Source organism: Trichechus manatus, unplaced genomic scaffold (genome assembly GCF_000243295.1).
Source record: "Trichechus manatus latirostris isolate Lorelei unplaced genomic scaffold, TriManLat1.0 scaffold00008, whole genome shotgun sequence".
NCBI classification, from domain to species: Eukaryota; Metazoa; Chordata; class Mammalia; order Sirenia; family Trichechidae; genus Trichechus; species Trichechus manatus.
The window spans coordinates 18,966,256-18,986,465 of NW_004443944.1; the positions used below are offsets into that span (position 1 = coordinate 18,966,256).

At 38.3% G+C, this 20,210-nt stretch overlaps 1 protein-coding gene across 2 annotated transcripts in view; it reads right to left on the reverse strand.

Moving 5' to 3' along the window:
* Positions 1-636: 636 nt before the first annotated feature.
* STK4 (serine/threonine kinase 4) overlaps positions 637-20,210 on the reverse strand; it is a 57,347-nt gene continuing 37,773 nt past the window's right edge. For both annotated transcript variants that reach the window (XM_023724477.1, XM_023724487.1), the window contains exon 10: positions 637-3,322. In XM_023724477.1, coding sequence (XP_023580245.1) covers positions 3,009-3,322 — 314 coding nt within the window. In that variant the 3' untranslated portion in view covers positions 637-3,008. The remainder of the gene's footprint in view (positions 3,323-20,210) is intronic.

Sequence of the window (20,210 nt, forward strand, 5' to 3'; positions counted from 1 at the left end):
AACAGGAGGGCAGGTTAAAACACAGATTACTGGGCCCTGCCCAGAGTTTCTGATTCAGTACGTCTGGGGTGGGACCTGAGAAAATGCATTTCTGACAAGTTCCCCAGGGATGCCAACACTGCTGGTCCAGGGACCACACTTTGAGAACTACTCTTTCAGACTATTGATTCAAATGGTTGCTTTGTGATTCAGATAAGAGCTATGTATCAAGAAGGTTGTTGTTCGGTGCTATCAAGTCAGTTCCGACTCACAGCGACCTTATGTTCAACAGAATGAAACACTACCCAGTCCTGCATCATCCTTACAATCGTAGTTATATTTGAGCCCACTGTTGCAGCCACTGTGTCAATCCATCTTGTTGAGGGTCTTCCTCTTTTTTCGATGACCCTCTACTAAGCATGATGTCCTTCTCCAGGGACTGATTCCTCCTGATAACATGTTCAAAGTATGTGAGATGTAGTCTTGCCATCCTTGCTTCTAAGGAGCATTTCTACTGCTATTCATAAGGTTTTCACTGGCTAATGCTTTTCAGAAGTAGACTGCCAGGTCCTTCTTCCTAGTCTGTCTCAGCCTGGAAGCTCAGGTGAAACCTGTCCACCATGGGTGACCCTGCTGGTATCTGAATACCCATGGCATAGCTTCCAGCATCACAGCAACACGCAAGCCCCCACAGTATGACAAACTGACAGATATGTGAGGGATCAAGAATGTTAAGGCATTAAAAACAGTTTTCATTTGTGTTTTGGTACTTTTTGGTGTAGTGGCTCATCTATCACGCCACCTCAATTTTCTTTCATTGGTTAGTTTGAAATTCTCCAAGAAGACAATAAATTCTCTTGAAACTCACAAGGTAAAAATAAGTAACATTTTATACATCATGATGGGTTGGCTAAGGCACAATGTGGGCTTATACCAATACAAACGATACACTGCGAGGGTCCCAACATCAAATGCCCATAGGTGCCAGACAGTTCAACCAGTTAACACAGAGAAGCATGCCGGCCAGATACTGTGGAGAACTGGGGAGGTCACGCCCACAGAGGGCAGCTGCTACTCGGCTCCAGACAACCATAATTTAATAATTTAGGTCTGTTATGGCCAGATCTTCCCAGTTTTCAGGATAAGCTACAGACTCAACATTTTACGTAAAATCTCTCAATTTTTAAACATAGGCAACTAAATAAAACATTTTCAACACCGTACAGAACGCACAGAAAAGTCTGTGGACTGGAGGCTGCCAGCTTATGATCTAGAGGTTAGAGGGAAGTCTCAGGGCCTTTCTCTTGCATGGACCGGGGTAACACAGGTTGGCTATGTGCTGACCTATCCATGTGTTCAAGGGCCCGCTCCCTCCAGCAGCCATCTGATTCCAAAATAAAAGCACTCTCTCTAAATACCTAGTAAAGCCCTTCTATAGAAGTAGCTTGCCCATCAATACATGGTTTCTGCCAATGATCTTTTTATGGGAAAACTGTGGCAAAGAGAAGTGAATTCTTCATACACTGGAACAACCGATACAAAAATAATGGTTAGGAGTAAAATGAGTGGACTTTTAGGATTGCTAACTTCTACTTTAAAAAAAGAAAAAAATTAGACCTAGAAATTCTATCACAATGATGATGTGATTAGGTATCTGGCAGTTATTTAAATACCTTTGCCTAAAGACTTGCTAAACTGAGAAAACTGGCCCTCAGGAATTCTTATAAGAAGAGAAGTACACAGGCAACATGCAAGAGCAATTACAATAAGTCAAGTCTCAAAGGTCTACTCTGACCAACAGTGGCAGCCTGGAGCTCTCTCCTCTCTGGCTATCTCTCTGTGTCTCTGTCTCCCTTCCATCCAACCTCCCTTTCCTGATTTATATTTTCCATAGCACTTATCACATCTGACACACTAAATATTTTACTTCTTTATTTTCCCTCTACTAGAATGAAAGCTCCATTAGGGAGGGGCATTTGTTCGTATTGTTCACTAATCTATTCCCAGAAAAGTATCTCACACATACTGATGCTCAAAAAATACAGAATAAATAATGAATAGATGACAAAACAAATGAACCTGGGTTCTATTGTGGGTTTAGTGACTAATTGATTAAACAACCTCGAGTGAGTTACTCTGGTCTTGAAAAGATTTCTGTCATTAGTTGTATAAACTATGACATTCCTGACACTTGACAAAAATGGGAATTGAGTTATGGAAAAATGATGTCATTTCCCCTAGGCCAGTCAGCGGGGTAGCAGGAAGGCAGGACTAGAATGGCTTCCTAGAGTCTAAACTCAATGGCCAATCTAAGCTCTTTTATAAACAACAACAGAACTGTAACAGCTGAGTAGCAAACTTCAGAACTTAACAATGCAAAAATAAAAAAATTCCTAAAGAGAAATTTTCTGAAAATACTCAGAAAAGGAATGTAGATTCCTTACCTTATGTTTCTCCAAAATTTTTATTGCCTCTACTCATTAAATCCCTGTGAACAGTAGTAAGTGTCTGTGGTTGAGGGAGAATGTTCCACAGCAAAGAAAGGAAAAACACACCTAGTTTTTCATAAGAAACTTTAGAACAATTTAATATTCATCCTCTGATAAAAAATTCAGAATCCTCTCAGAGCGCTTAAAATGAAGAAAAACCAAAAAAAAAAAACCCACTGCCATCAAGTTGATTCCGACTCATAGTGACCCCACAGAACTGTTGACCTCTTGGTTAGCAGCCCAATGCTTAAACTACTGCACCACCAGGGCTCCGGGGTTAGCAAAACAACAGACACTGCAAAACAGCATCAACTGCTCTCCAGTCTAATTCTTAAATACAAAATCACAAATAAACTACTAAAGATAGTTGTAGCTTTTGATGGGTTTCTTTTACCATTAACAATTTCACACTTGACAAGAAGAAAAATGGCAAGTGAATAAAGGGTTTTTAAGGGGGGAAAAAAAAGATACCACCAACCAGGGGTCCTAGAACTGCTCAGATGTCAGTCAAAATGCTGCTCTCTCAAACTCATAAGGACCTCAGCCCAGGAGCTGCTGCCAGAGACGGTGAGAGGAGATGGAAGCTGCCCTGAGGAAATGCCCAGGCACTTGCAGCCAACTGACAGAGTTGGATGTGTGATATTTCCAGTAACGTCCCCCAGAAGTTCTAACCGCTTGACTTCCAACACTACTTACAAACTCATAGTCTCCGTCCTGTGGTACCTTCCAATCTGAAGAATTTTTCAGCTGGCCAGGTACACTCTTGCCAAAGGTGTTGATCTGATTTTCCTTCTCTTTTTGTTCAAAGTATTCAAGAAAAGATGGTTTTGCAGGCTGCATGGTCTCATCTCTTCCTAAAAACCCAGAAAAACAGAAGGTTCGTATTCTAAATACGTTTAAAAAGTAGGTCTCTCTTTGGGTGGGCAACAGTCTCTGCATCAGGGGCTCTTTTTGGTAGGTAAGGACTCCTTCAAGAATCTAACGAAAACTACAGGAAAATGCACAGATGCTCATGCAAAATAATTCTCATAGAATTTCAGAGGATTCATGGTCTCCCTAAAATCCATGTAAAGATCCCCCTTCTTCTAGATGGAAAGACTTGGTAATGCAGGGACTCGGAATAAGCTGCAATAATACTTTTTTGGGTCTCTGATAGCAAACAGTTCCTATAATATTCAGACTGAAAACAAAGGAGCAAACAAAATATATTTATTTAGCATCTACCATGTGCAGTATTCTCCATAGGCATTGGAGTAAGGGGGGGGGATAACACAGTAGGGTGACTTCCCTTGATAATCTCATGATCTAATTGGATTAATGAGAAAAATGTGCATGAAAAAGAAAATACAAGTGAATCATAATCCATTCACTCTATGAAATATTACATAACTTTTAAAATGTTATTTACAAATCGTTTACAAAGGGTAAGGGGAAAAAGAAGATATTACATATACAGTATGATTTCAACTCTGTAAGAACATACACATAGGAGAAAAAAAGTAAAAGACTGAAAGAAAATACAGTAAAATATCAATAGCATTTGTCTCTGATAGGAGGATTATAGGTGACTTTATTTACTTCTTTACATATATTTTTAAGAAGATAGTACAGGATAAGTATTAAATTAATAGAACTCATGATAAAAGTCACACGTGCCCAAAAGCTGGCATGATCGTGCAAGCTGGGACAGTCAGGAAGACTGGCAGAGGAAGCCTTCAGTTGGGCCTTGAACAATCACTGAGAGCAGAACCAACAGCTACAACTAATAACAATGACAGAAAGAATAGCTCTACCTGGCATGGCTTAGTAACCTAGCTAACTAAATGGGCCTATTTCACATGCTGACGTATCTTTGTGCCTATGATTAGTATTCTAGTATCAGGAAGCGCAGGAAGCTTTTCTAGTGCTTTCTGTGAACATGTAGGTTTATGCTACCTTTTCCCCAGTAACTAGAATGTTACAGATTCAATTGTGTCCCCCAAAAATGTATGTCAACTTGGCTAGGCCATGATTCCCAGTATTGTGTGATTGTCTATCATTCTGCCATCTGATGTGATTTTCCTATGTGTTGTAAATCCTATCTGTATGATGTTAATAAGGCAGGATTAGAGGCAGTCATGTTAATGAGGCAGGACTCAATATACAAGATTAGGTTGTATCTTGAGTCAATCTCTTTTAAGATATAAAAGAGAGACGTGAGCATAAAGACAGGGGAACCTCGTGCCACCAAGAATGTAGTGCCAGGAGCAGAGTGCGTCCTTTGGACCCAGGGTTCCTGCCCTGAGAAGCTCCTAGACCAGGCAAAGATTGATGACAAGGAACTTCCTCCAGAGCAGACAGAGAGAGAAAGCCTTCCCCTGAAGCTGGTGGCCTGAATTCAGACTTCTAGCCTACCAGACTGTGAGAGAATAAATTTCTGTTTGTTAAAGCCATCCACTTGTGGTATTTGTTACAGCAACACTAGATAACTAAGACACAGAAGAAAGGCCCAGAAGGTCCAGACTCCTAAGAAGATGATGGGGAGGTGTCTAGGAGATAAAGAACAGCAACTGCTTCTCTCCTGGTACCCTTGTTCCACACAATCTTATCTCCTGACACTTGCCTAGTGCAGTTTCGAGCCAGCACCCTGACTGCCTCTCAGACATTTGTTATCTTTCTCACTATCACCACTGCCAGGTTCAACAGCAGCCAATCCCAGATTTGTCCATTTCCAGATGCTGCCAGTAGCATATTTCACTGCTGGCTTCCTCACTTACAAAAACAGCATTTGTTAGGACCAGTCAATGGGTACGTGGCGAATGTGTGTTTTGCTTTGCTTGCTCTAGGTAAGATGTTACGTGTTTTTCATGCTTACTGTGTTTAATTTTCACATTAAATTTAAGTTATTACTTCATAATATATTTCTGCAGGAACCACAACAAAATAAGACTCGTAAAAGCAGGTGCTTGGGATTTGCCAAAAAGTCAGGGAGCTGTGCCCCTTTGATCAGTCCCCTCCTCTGGGACCACTAGAAGGGAGGACAGACACGAAATCACCCACAAGAAAAGACAAGTGTTCAGAGAACCTCCTAGAGCTAAACAACTCCAACAGTATTACTGATCGCTGACACAGACAGTATACTTTTATACAAAATATCCTAACTAGACAGAGTTATCAGTTGAACAGAACGGGAAGTCCGGAAACAAAACAGAAGTCCAAATGGCTACTCAGTTGTTTGGGAAAAGATTAAATTGGAGTCATACCTCATACTTTAAATCATAAAAACTCCGAACAGATAAGAGATCTAATTGTAAAAATGGAAACCATAAATACTAGAAGAAAACAAGTGTGAATTCATTGAAAACCTGGGTGTGCAAAAAGATTTTTTAACTATGACAAAAATCCAGATGTAATAAAAATAGATAAAAAAACCTTGTGTGTGGTGAAAACATCATAAATTTTAACAAGCAATAGGCGCACATACACTGTAGCCAAGACAAAAGATAAATGACAATCTGGAAGAAAATATTTACAACAAATATCACAAATTTTTAAAAAGAAAATGTCAAAAAAGAAATTTTCAAGAATTCATTATATAATAGGGGGTAAGCTCCCAATAAACAGAGAATTCTTTAAATCAAGGAAAAAAGACAAAAAAAGTAGAAAAATGAGTTAAAGTCTTGAGAAGAGAGCACACACAAAAGACATCCAATTGCCCCTTAAACATATAAAAACACGCTTGGGTTCACTCAAAATAAGAGAAACTCAAATTGAAACTACTCAGAGGTACCATTTCTTAACATTTCAGATTGGCAAAATTCAAAAGCTTCACAACACACAATCTGTTGGAAAGGCTACAAAATCATACAACTACCATGAAGGGGACTTGACAAAATCTAAATCCCAAAATATGAAATGGGGGAAGGACAGAAGAACCCTGTAGTATTGTATTTGAACTGGAGGTATTAATATAAGCTCATTAGTATCTAAGGTAAAATGGATGTCAGAAGAGACTCTGAAACTTGGTCTTGAACATAAAGTAGCAAAAGTGAAAGGAAGAAATGATGAAGTAAAAGAGCTGAAGGATGAAGTAAAAGAGCTGAACAGAAGATTTCAAAGGGCAGCTTGAGAAAACAAAGTAAACTATTATAATGAAATGTGCAAAGACCTAGAGTTAGAAACCCAAAAGGGAGGAACACACTCAGCATTTCTCAAGCTGAAAGAACTGAAGAAAAATTCAAGCCTCGAGTTGCAATACTGAAGGATTCTATGGGGAAAATATCAAACGATGCAGGAAGCATCAAAAGAAGATGGAAGGAATACACAGTCACTGTACCAAAAAGCATTGGTCAATGTTCAACCATTTCAGGAGGCAGCATATGATCAGGAATTGATGGTACTGAAGGAAGAAAGCCAAGCTGCACTGAAGGCATTGGTGAAAAACAAGGATCCAGGAATTGATGGAATACCGACTGAGATGTTTCAACAAATGGATGCAGTACTAGAAATACTCTGTGCCAAGAAATTTGGAAGACAGCTACCTGGCCAACCAACTAGAAGAGATCCATATTTATGTCTATTCCCAAGAAAGGTGCTCCAACAGAATGTGGCAATTATCAAACAATATCATTAATATCACACACAAGTAAAATTCTGCTGACGATCAGTCAAAAGCCGTTGCAGCAGTACATCAATAAGGAACTGCCAGAAATTCAAGCCGGATTCAGAAGAGGATGTGGAATGAGGGATATCACTGCTGATGTCAGATGGATCCTGGCTGAGAATAGCGAATACCAGAAAGATGTTTACTTGTGTTTTATTAACTATGCAAAGGCATTTGACTGTGTGGATCATAACAAATTATGGATAACATTGTGAAGAATGGGAATTACAGAACACTTAATTGTGCTCATGGGGAACCTGTACATAGACCAAAAGGCAGTTGTTTGAACAGAACAAGGGTATACCACGTGGTTTAAAATCAGGAAAGGTGTGCATCAGGGTTGTATCCTTTCACCATAATTATTTGATCTGTATGCTGAGCAAGTAATCAGAGAAGCTGGACTATATGAAGAACACAGTATCAGGACTAGAGGAGGACTCACTAACAACCTGCAGTATGTACATGACACAACCTTGCTTGCTGAAAGTGAACAGGACTTCAAGCACTTACTGATGAAGATCAAAGACCACAGCCTTCAGTATGGATTACACCTCAACATAAAACCAAAAAAAATCCATTACCGTTGAGTGGATTCTGATTCATAGCAACTCTATAAGACAGAGTAGAAATGCCCCACAGGGCTTCCAAGGAGCGGCTGGTAGATTCGAAATGCTGATCTTTTGGTTAGCAGCCAAGCTCTTAACCACCGTGCCACCAGGGCTCCCCTTAACGTAAAGGAAACAAAAATTCTCACAACTGGACCAATAAGTAACATCGTGCTAAGTGGAAGAAAGATTGAAGTTGTCAAGGATTTCATTTTACTTGGATCCACAATCAACACCCATGGAAGCAGCAGTCAAGAAATCAAATGACGTATTGCATTGGACAAATCTGTGGCAAAAGACCTCTTTAAAGTGTTAAAATGCAAAGATGGCACTTAAGGACTAAGGTGTGCCTGACTCAGGCCATCATGTTTTCAATCACCTCATGCTGGGCAATGAATAAAGAAGACCGAAGAAAAATTCACGCCTTTGAATTATGGTGTTGGAGAAGAATACTGAATATACCATGGACTGCCAGAAAAAATGAACAAATTTGTCTTGGAAGAAGTACAGCCAGAATGCTCCATAGAAGGATGGCAAGACTTCATCTCACATACTTTGCACATGTTATCAGCAGGGAATAACCAGTCCCTGGAGAAGGACATCATGCTTGGTAAGTGTCTTAGCCATCTAGTGCTGCTATAACAGAAATACCACAAGTGGATGGCTTTAACAAAGGGAAATTTATTTTCTCACAGTCTAGCAGGCTAGAAATCCAAATTCAGGGTGTCAGCTCCAGGGGAAGGCTTTCTCTCTCTGTCGGCTCTGGAGGAAGGTCCTTCTCATCAATCTTCCCCTGGACTAGGAGCTTCTCCGCACAGGAACCCCACATCCAAAGGATGCGCACTGCTCCTGGCGCTGCTTTCTTGATGCTATGAGGTCACCCCTCTCTGCTCACTTCTCTCCTTTATATCTCAAAAGAGACTGGCTTAAGACACTATCTAATCTTGTAGATCTGATCAATATAACTGCCACTGATTCATCTCATTAATATCATAGTGATAGGATTTACAACATATAGGGAAATCACATCAGATGACAAAATGTAGACAATCATACATACTGGGAATCATGACCTAGCCATGTTGACACGTATTTTTGGAGGACACAATTCAATCCTTAACAGTAAGGTAGAGGGTCAGTGAAAAAGAGGAAGACCCTCAATGAGATGGATTGACACAGTGGCTGCAACCATGGGCTCAAGCATAACAACAATTATGAGGATGGTGCAGGACAAGGCAGTGTTTCGCTGTGTTGTACAGAGTCGGTATGAGTCGGAACTGACTGGGCGGCACCTAACAACAACATGTATATACGTATATATACATACATATGTGTATATACGTATATGTATATTTCTAAGTTTTTTTCATTGAAAGGACTTGAAGCAAAGCAATGACACTTCATTAGCAATGAGCACACCAAAGCATCCAGATCTTGGGTTTCAAATACCCTTTCCCACTAAAAGAAACCAGGGCTTCTTAAGAGAAATGGGTGCTTCCAGGTCTGGGGCAGGAAAAGTACAAAGTGAGCCTGAAACATCTTTTTGTACCAGAAAAAGCAAGCAAGTGCTTAAGAACTGATTGGGACATATCAAAAGGACTCTTTGAGCATCAAAACAAACACACTGATTAAAAGAGAATCTATGCACTCAGACTGAAACTCTAAAAGTGAGGGAAGGCTGGCAGAAAAGAGAAAACTCTTCTTTAGAAAAATCACCATTTGACAACTGTATTGTAGTTACAAAAGAGAATATTCTCTTTCTTAGGAAATACATACAAAAAGAATTATTTCCTTTCTTAGGAGACAACCACTTAATGTTTGAGAGTAAGTTATATATGACATGCACCATTCTCTCGATACTTTGGTCATTTCACATCTGTTCATCCGTCCACTTTTATACATGTACAGAGAAATGACAGAAATGAGTTCATATATAAAAGTGGTAACTTAGAGAAAGAAATGTTAGGCAATTAAAAAATTTTTTTCTTCCTACAGAATTTTTACAAAAACAGTAGGGGCATTATTCTTAAAATATATGTATATATAAAAATGAAAACTGTGTAATCACTCACTACAACAGACTTCAATGGTGCTTCATTAATTCCTTTCACCTGCACTACAGTTGGACTGCAGAAATTCAAGTCTTTAAACCAAGATTAAACACTAAAGATATGATTTCTGGGGTCTAATTCTAAACCATGTCACAAACATCAAAGGAGCATCTGTAAGCTAGAGTATGAACATTTGTCTAACTTCTATCAGAAGATAAGGAAGTGAGGACATTTGCTTTCTCCATATTTGAGTTTTTCTCTTGTTTGATGATAGCCACTTAAAAATTTCTAATATTTTGGGAGATGAAACTCTGTTCTTTGTCTCTTTCAACAATTAAGGGTCAGAAATGAGAAATTCTATCTAAAGTTTCTTTGCTTTCACCTGCTGATATCAATATTAGGGGCCTTATTACACCTGACATTTATTAAAAATCAAAGTTTCAAGAACTATAGTGAATTCTGTAATAAGAGAACTTTTAATATAGCCACACGTTCATACATAAGTAGAAGCAAAACTCACACATGCATTAGAAATTTAATTACAGTGAAATGATTAGCTAAAAGGTTACGCATTAAGAGATGACCAAAAAAGATAAAACTGATTTTGGAGACAGTATAATACACTAGAAAAATTCCTAGCCTAGGGTTTTCAAAGATCTAGATTCTGGTCCAGATTATGTGATCTCGGGAAAATCACAGGTTCCCAATCTGCAAAAAGAGGACACTGGACTAGATCATTACTAATGTCCCTCGCAGCTTTGAAAATTCCAAGATTCTATAACTTGGCAGCAGCTTATAAAAACATATTTATGCCCCAGCTACTGATAATCATTCAAAAGAAGCCCTTATCCCTTGAGGGACAATTGATAGCCTGTAATCTATGTCACAAGACAGATGTGAATGGGCATAAACCAGAGACCAGACCAAAATGAAAAATAGAACTCAATTAACAAATATTTCAGTGACACGACTGTCTCTGATTCTTTTTTTTTTTTTTTAAAACAAATGGAAGAAGTGACCAAATTTTTCTTGGCCCAAATTGTAATAAAATAACTTCTACAGATGCAGGTTATAAAAATACTTCATGTAACTAAAGCTGAAGAAATGAATGAATCAACTGTTAGGGGAAGCTGCCTTACCTGGTAAGAAACGGCATTCATTCAAAAATAGTTAGGAGATCCATGCATTTAGCGATTCCACTATACTGCTGCTTACACTATACTGCTTCTTTCTGTACTGCATCACTGTTGGATTAAGTTGATATGGAGGAGACAGCATGCCTTAATAACACTGTAATTAAACTGTAGCCCCTGCTCTTAGTCTGATTTTATATACTGATCATAATTCTTGGTAAATAGATCTGCATTACTATCACAATTAGTATCTAAGGTAAAGTGCTTGCAAAATGGCCACAGTTATTTCCTCTTGGTGTTTGCGCCCTCCCACAATGGCCCAGGACTAGGCCATGTGACTTGCTTTGGCCAATGAGACAGTAAAAAATGTACTGGGAGCAGAGACTTGAAAAGTCCATGGGTACTCTACCACCACGTAAATAAACCTGAGCAAGGCTGCTAGATGGTGAGAGACCATACGGAGAGAGACCTAGTCTCAGCTGAGGCCTTCATAAATCAGCCAGCCCCACCTGCTATCCCATCAGCTGACCCACAGACAGGAGCCAGCCAGCCCACAACAGCCAGAACTGTCTGAGGTCAACCTACAGAATCCAGAATTAAATAAAATTATTGTTGTTTTAAGCCACTAACTTTGGGGTTAGCTCGTTATGCAGCAAAAGCTACTAATACAATGCCTGTCTCTCTCTCTCTCACACACACACACACACACACACGCACATACACACACCACCCTATGCCTATGAAAAGAATTCTTTCAGAATTCAGGTTCAAGTTCAGTTAATATTTATTGAATCCCTTCTAAGTTTCAGGCTTTCTACTAGGTGTTTTCAAATGATGTTCTCATTCAAACCTCATAGCTATCATGTAAAGTAGGGGGGTTCAGGCTTCATTAGACACCTAAACCCACTGCCAATGAGTCGATTCTGACTCACAGTAACCTTTATAGGACAGAGTAGAACTGCCCCATAGGGTTTCCAAGGCTGTAATCTTTATAGAAGCAGACTGCCACATTTTTTCCCCATGGAGTGGCTGGTGGGTTCGAACCACCAACTTTTTGGTTAGTAGCTGGTGCTTAACCACTGAGAAACCAGAGATCCTTTATAAGATACCTACCAAGTGTCAAACAATGTAATTTCTGGAAGCTCCATGAACAAATCAAAACTCCCTTAGGGACCAAATTACTAGGCTGGGGGCTGTGGGGACCACGGTCTCAGGGAACATCTAGCTCAACCGGCATAACATAGTTTATAAAGAAAATGTTTTATATTCTACTTTGGTGAGTAGCGTCTGGGGCCTTAAAAGCCTGTGAGCGGCCATCTGAGATACTCCACTGGTCTCACCCCTGCAGGAGCAAGGGAAAATGAAGGAAACTAAAGACACAAGGGGAAGATTAGTATAAAGGACTAATAGACCACAACTACCATGTGGCCTCCGCCAGACTGAATCCAGTACAACTAGATGGTGCCTGGCTACCACCACTGACTGCTCCGACAGGGATCACAATAGAGGGTTCCAGACAGAGCTAGAGAAAAATGTAGAACAAAATTCTAACTCAAAAAAAAAAAAGACCAGACTTAACTAGCCTGACAGAGACTGGAGAAAAACAAGAGAATGGCCCCTCAATACCCTTTTAGCCCAGTAATGGAGTCACTCCGGAAGTTCACCTTTTAGCCAAAAGTTAGACAGACCCATAGGACAAAATGAGACTAAAGGGGCACAACAGTCCAGGGGCAAGGACTAGAAGGCAGGAGGGGATGGGAAAGCTAGTAATAGGGAACCCAAGGTCAAGAAGGAGAGTACTGACATGTCATGGGGTTGTTAACCAATGTCATAAAACAACGTATGTACTGTTTAATGAGAAGCTAGTTTGTTCCATAAACCTTCATCTAAAGTTCAATTTAAAAAAAAAAGTTAAAAAAAGTAACACTGGGGAAAAAATGTACAATTTCACTTAATCCTCAAAGAACCTACTGAGGTATATATTATTATTCACATTTTATAAATGAGAAGTTTGTCTAAGATTTCATAGCTAGTAACTGGCAAGGTCAGGATTTAAACCCCGATTGTCGGGTTTTAAGTCTGGTGAGCTGCATCTCATATTGCAAATTCTCTTAAATCAAAATAAAGATTCCTGACATGTCAGAATTGCCATTAAGTTGAGTGCAGAAAGAGTAGGGGGAATGGAATTTTCCCAGGAACGTTATCTTTCAACTTTTCTTTCAGAACCCTTAAGCTAGGTGATCAAGTCACCTGGACAGTGTCCTGTCAGTACTGAAAAGCTTAAAGGAATCATTCCATGCTGATTAAAGGCAATGCTGTCCCCAGGGCTCAGCTAGCTGCTAGGCTTTTTGTTTCAACTTGAGCTAGGGTATTTCTTAAGATGTATCCCAAGAAATGAAGACGTTCAGTTGAATGATAATACAAGAAACTTGAAGCCACAGGGAGAATAAACTAAGCAGAGAAGTAAAGTTTTGAAAATACCACATCTTGCTCTGATTCTTTTACCTGATGCAGGAAATGCATGAAGTCCTATGCTAAGACTGGCTCATTTTTCTTTGAAGCAGCATCTGGCAAGCTAAGCAGACAATCTGTCGAAGCCCACAGACAAAGCAGTGAATTCATAAGCAAGTGTACTCTATTTTTCTTTGAAAATGCCATGTGATAGCTGAAAGACTCAGAAAACAAAATGTCCATCAGCTGGTGAATGGGTAAGTAAAATGTCTATCCACACAGAACCCACTGCCATCGAGTCGATTCCAACTCATAGCAACTGTACAGGACAGAGTAGAACTGCCCCACAGCGTTTCCAAGAAGCGGCTGATAGATTGGAACTGCCGACCTTTTGGTTAACAGCCGTAGCTCTTAACCACTCTGCCACCAGGAGCATAGCTCCATCCATACAGAGGGATATTAAAAAGGAATGGAGTACTGATAGATGTTACAACATGGATGAACCTTAATAACATCATGCTAAACGAAAGATGTCAGTCACAAAGACCACATACTGTACGATTCCATTTATATGAAATGCCCGGTAGTTGCCTGGAATTAGACTGTGGATAAACAAAATGTGGTATATCCATACAATGGAATATTATTCAGCCCTACAAAAGAAAGAAGTACTGATACATGCAACAAAATGGATGAACCTTGAAAACAGTATGCTAAATGAAAGCCAGACACAACAGGTCACATACTGTCTGATTTATAAAAATTATCCAGAATAGGCAAATCCACAGAGACAGAAAGTAGATTAGTGGTTACCAGGGATGGAGAGAGGGAGGAAAGGGAAGTGACTGCTAACAGGATTGAGGCTTCTTTTTGGGGCTACGAAAATGTCTGGAATCTGACAGTGGTGATGGTTGCACAATCTTGTGACTATATTAAAAACCACTGAACTGTACACTGTAAAATGGTGAATTTTATGATATGTGAAATGTAATTCAATTTAAAACAGAGTAAACTTTAGAAAATTAGACTGTGGTGATGGTTCAACAACTCTGACTATTCTAAAAGCCACTGGATTGTACACTTCAAATGAGTGAACTGTATGGTTGTAACTTATACAGTGAAACCAAGAGAGCTGGATGGAACTCGATGGGACTGCCTTGTTTTTCTGGGTCTCACAAGTTTTCCACCTTTGACAGGGTGCAGTCTTACTACTTTTCTATAGCTCTCTCTTAGTGGAAAATATGAGTTTTACTTCTTTGACAGGTTTCTGCCTTACACAGGTTCTAGCTTTTGCAGCCTTTACTGTATATCAATTACTCATTTTTTAAAAAAGCAAAAAGATCCCTTTCTTCTACTATTTGTTTTTATTTCTCAGCTACTGCATAATACCAAGGCAGTCATAACTGGGGAGGAGCTTAACAAAGACTGAAGCCCATCTTTTCCTTTGGAATGACCATCTACTAGACCTTAAATTTTATGCCCTTCCATTTCAAACGTTCATTTTCAGATTGTCAGTAAGTAAGCCACAATGGTCAACCTATTCATTCCTTAATTTCTATAATAATAACTCTTCTACCTTAACAATAATTCACTGTTTGAACGAGAATACTCGGCAGAGCCTGCATTTTCTTCTCTGTCTCATGTGGAAATATTTGCAAGGAAAAAAACCTGAAGTAATCCCTCAAATGTTTTCTTCTGGCTTGGAAAATATGCCTTAATGTGTACTTCTTATCATAGGGCTGGGTTTTGTTTTTGTTTTTTTTGTCTAACATTTATTATCTGTGTGTGGTTTTTTGGTTTTGTTTTTGCAACCAGGCACCTAAGTGTTTTATATGTATTAACTCATTTAATTACACAAGTTACTATCCAAGTTCCTGCGTCTGGCCATAAATATTCCTTTAAATGTTCTTTGAAGCCACTAGGAATTGCTGGAATCACAAGTTATAAGATTCCCTGGAACCAAAATAGGAATAACTCTTCTAGCTAACCAGCTTCAGTAATTGACTCTACGCAAATTCACTTGATTTCTGGGCAATGGTGTGCTAGTTGTATGCAGTATCTATCCAAAGAGATGTAAATCAAATGTCAAAGAGTTACCAACTAGAGCAATAGGGAGAGCACAATTTAAAAAATACAAAAGGTTTACAGCTACGAATGATCCACACCTTGATGACTGCAAGAATTTCCTAATTGGTCTCACCTTCTCCAGTCTCTTCAAACTCCACGTCATCCAACTGATCTTCCTAAAAAACTGCTCTGTCATAACACTATTCTGATCAAAACGTCTTTATATTACCCTATATTACCCACAGAATCAAGTTCAAACTCTCTACTTTGGCATTCAAGGTTCTCCAATAGCCAGTCATCACCCACATCTTTCTATCATTCTACATGAACTCTGCATCAGCCAAACTGAATAGCGCACACACATTTCTCTACCTTTCTGTCTTCGTATATGCCTGGAATGTTCCTCCCCCAGCCTTTCTGCATATCTAAGCCTTCCTTCTTATAAATCCTTAACACTGTTCTGTACCACTTACCCAGCAATTGACAAAAAAAAAGAGTCAATGTAGAGGTCCCAGCTCAACTAAGCTATGTCATTATCAAATGCCACTATCTGAAACACCCAGGTTAATGCTCCACACGCAGAAGGAATTACAGCAGTTATAGTACAGTAAGCATCCATAAACATTAAATAGCAATAATATTGACAAATGGCATCTTCCCCTTTTAATCTACAAGTGTCTAGTCAGCATTAAATGTCTCATTTGGTTTTTTTATAGACTACACAGAAATGACACATAGTGACTACCTAATAAAAACTGCTTGGTTGACATTAAATATTCATTTTTAACCAATACTGATTCTAAGTTGTTACATTTATTAGAACATAAATATTCAAGGCAATCATCTACTTTTTCTTTATAGATCCATTTAAATTCATATATCAAAATGCATCTCCATTTTCTTGATGAACAAGAGTAGGCAGGTCAGAACAGCTTACAGCACCAGAGAAATACATTCTACTAACTGATCAAGACTGATTTATCTGGCTCTGACACATAAGAATCAAGGTATATCTTGTGGTATTCACTTCCCTTTCTTCTTCATCACTATTATGCTCTTTCCCTCTCTTGGAAAATACATTTCCCCTATGGTTATTCTTGACTCTCCTTTTACCAATATGACTACACTGGAGCCCTTTATCTTCCCCAAAATAGAGGCCAGGAGCCCTTTACCCAAGTTACACTGAGATCTGGTACTTTCATATCCTAATATGTGGCCTGGCAGGGTGACCTGAATGAATTTTCAGGCACCAAGAGTCTGTGCTTTTTGGCTCAACCCAAAAAAATCAAGAATGTTAATGGTTTCCAAAGATAAAAGTGGGCCCAACATCTGGACACAATTAGAAAAACTGCACGAACAATTAGGATTTGATCTCCACTCTGGCAGGATGACCTTGAATTATTTGCGCAACTGTGAGAAAAGTCTAAATGCCAAGATGTCTGTGCTTCTATTGTAAATCTCACCCAGGAGGGAGCTTGTGATAAAATACACAGTGAGCCACAGCGATTATCTTTCAGGGATGGGAACAAATCTAGCAAGTAACAAATTTCACAGTATTAAGAGTTTGAAACTTTACAAAGGAAGGCTCATGTGGATCTGAAGTCTGGCTTTCCTTAAAATCTGCCATCTTGTATTCTGAGCTACTTAACAGATTCGCAAAACATCTATCATCTTATTGCCAAAGAATTTAAAACACACATACATATACACACACACTCCCTCTCTCTTCACAGCACATTTGTAAAACATGACTGAAATGGACAAGTGACCTTCCCTTAGAGCAACTATTTTCATGCCAGTCAGTGCTCAGACAGGGAGATTGCACTTACCCAACACTATTAATGCCAAGAGTAAAAACTAAAAGCCTAAGTAGCAAGAGAAAAGACACAGAAAAGTAGTCTTGGTTGAAGGAATTTCTGGGTCCAGTGAAAAAGTCACTCTCATATTCATTATTGAGCATTTATATGTTAAGCATTTTACACATATTATCTCGTATCTTCTTAGTAACCTTACAAAGGTTAAGCATTAAAAACGCTTCATTTTACGGACTAGAAAACCGAGGCTCAAAAAAAGGAAAAAACTTGCCCAAGGTGACTCAGTCTATACGACCCTGAACCAAGTTTCAAACCAGACTCTGATTCCAAAATCAATGTTCCTTCCACTACTCCTTTTTACTTCTCTTGGCCTTACTCAGAGATGTGATCCCAACAAAACTAAATGTTTTAAGTTTTTAGCATTCGTAGGTATAACTGCACTAATGGTATCGGCAATTCTCATATGATGCTGACTGTGAGTGGCAAGCATACATGGACACTTAATACTCTCTGATGATAGTTTAAAAAACCCTGAAGGGATCAGAAATTGGACAGTAAAGCTACTGTGGTAAAAGAAGTGTTAAAATACCTGTAGTGCTGTATGTTTTAATTACTGTACTTGCAAATGCTATAATCTGAGTCAGAGAGAAGACAGATAAAACACAAGGGAGGCAATGTTATAACATCCTCCTTCAAACAACTGCAAATGGAAAAAAATAGGCTGTGAGTCAAGAATTTCTATCTTATGCAGCTCTAAAATTAATATCTGACGGACAGTGTTGAAATAAAATCATTTCACCAAGAGCCTGGCCTCTGGCTTTAATATAAGGAAATGCACAACAACAACAGGGGCTTTCATGAGACTTAAAGACTTTCTGGAGGACTATAAACACATAATACTATAACAGTAATTTACCTAAAATATGCTTCTGAGTTTCCCCAATTACGCCTCTATGCTTCAAAATTCTATTTCAAAGAGATTAATGTGCTCTAGAGGAAAAATTAGAATTTTATGAACTAAATGTGGATTTTAAAGAGAAATTATCTACTTGCTCCTTTTAGTTCAGAGTCAAATTTGAAAGGTTTGAGTCAGGGGAAAAAAGCTTTCAATTCAGTAGTCCAAGTTCTGCCTCCCACTGTCCTAGTAAGCCCGGAGGTGAGGTGAGAAAGGGGTCAGGTGGCCAGGCACCTCTTGGGAATGCAACGAAGACAAGAAGATCATGACATTACAGCCAACGAATCTTGGGAGGGAGAACCGTTGCATGCCAAATCTTTAGTAGATGGGTACGTATTATTGCAAGTGGCCATCCTTTGGCCTGTCATTTCCTCATATGGGGCAAAAGCACTGAATTGTTGAATTATAAAATGTGCAAGTCAATCTCATCAACTAGCTCAGCTGCAACAAGATTCTCTCATTCTCTAAAAAAAAACTTGCCTTTTTTTTGGTTCCAAATATATACTTTATTTACCAAAATTTTTTTAACATGTTTTTGAACGTTTGGATTCTTTCCATATTTAACTTCCAGTTTTCATTTAAATTCCTAAATATTAGTAACATCCTATTTGATAGTGACCAGATAAAACATAAGGAGAAATTCTCTTCCTTAAAAAAAGATGTTTGCCTGAGTAGGTAATGGTGAAACCATTCTTCTGTGTATTAAGGACTTACTCAAAAACGAGAAAACACATATAACTTAATATAAAGCACACAGAAGACAAGATGTACACAAATTTCATTATTTTCGCAGCACTACTAATGGTATTTAGTGCTAATATATTACTTTGGATGACATATGTTAATAACAATAATTAACATTTCCTAGACCTCTATAATGTGCTTGATTTTCAGAAGCACGTATTTTTTAATCAATATTAATGACAGAAACAATGCCTGAATCAAAGAGTAACAACCAACAGCCTCAAGATATCATTTTATTAGGAAGCTCTTCCGTGAAGCTCTTTAAATTTATGAACTATCCAAATTAGTCTCTTGAAGCTTATTTTATAAAACTGAAAATCACGAATTAAAAGTTATTTAATGTTTTACGTTGACAAAATGTCAAGCTTACAAATAGTTGTGATATTATAAAAACTACCAAGATATCCTTCACCCAGATTCCCCAAATGTTAACATTTTACATTTGCTTCATCCATCCATCCATCCATCATCTATCTATCTATAAAATCTTTCCTGCTTACTACCCCACAAAAATAAACGATATACTAGGCTACAATGTCTCAAGAAAATGCCAAAGAACTGATATCCCACAGACCATGTTCTTTGACCAGAATTCTCTGAATTAAAAATTAAAAATATACAGTTTTAAAAATTATGTATTTGGTTTTTAAGAAGCACTTCTAAACAATTCGCGGGCTTAACAAAAAATTTGTAAAAAGCACAAGCAACACAAACTAGGAGAAAATATTTATAATGTACCACATATGAAAACTTACGGGATGCAGCTAAAACAGAACTTAGAGAAGAAATTACAATGTTAACTGAATATATTATAGTAAGCAAGAAAATCAAACAGCTAAGTGCTGAATTCATAAAACAATACAATTTAACACAAATTTTGAATAAAAACAAAACAAAACAAAATCCTCTTAAACTAAAAATAGACAAGAACTTCTTTAACCTGGTAAGGAGTTATCTACCAAATACTATTGTAAAATCAGACTTAATGGCAAAACATTAGCAGAAATTTTCTTCAAGGTGAGGAATAAGACAAGAATTCCCACTAGTACCTCTACTATTCAACACTATACTGGACGTCTTAGTAAGGCAGAAAAATACACAAGGACTGAAAGGAAAAAATAAGATTGTAATTCACAGACAATAAGAATGTCTTCATTAAATACACATGCACGTGCATACGCACATACAAAGGCATCTCCAGAAAATCTACTAGGAAGAATAAAACAATCCATAAAAATCAATAGCCGATGGCTACAAAAGCAAAAATGTTAAAAAAAAAA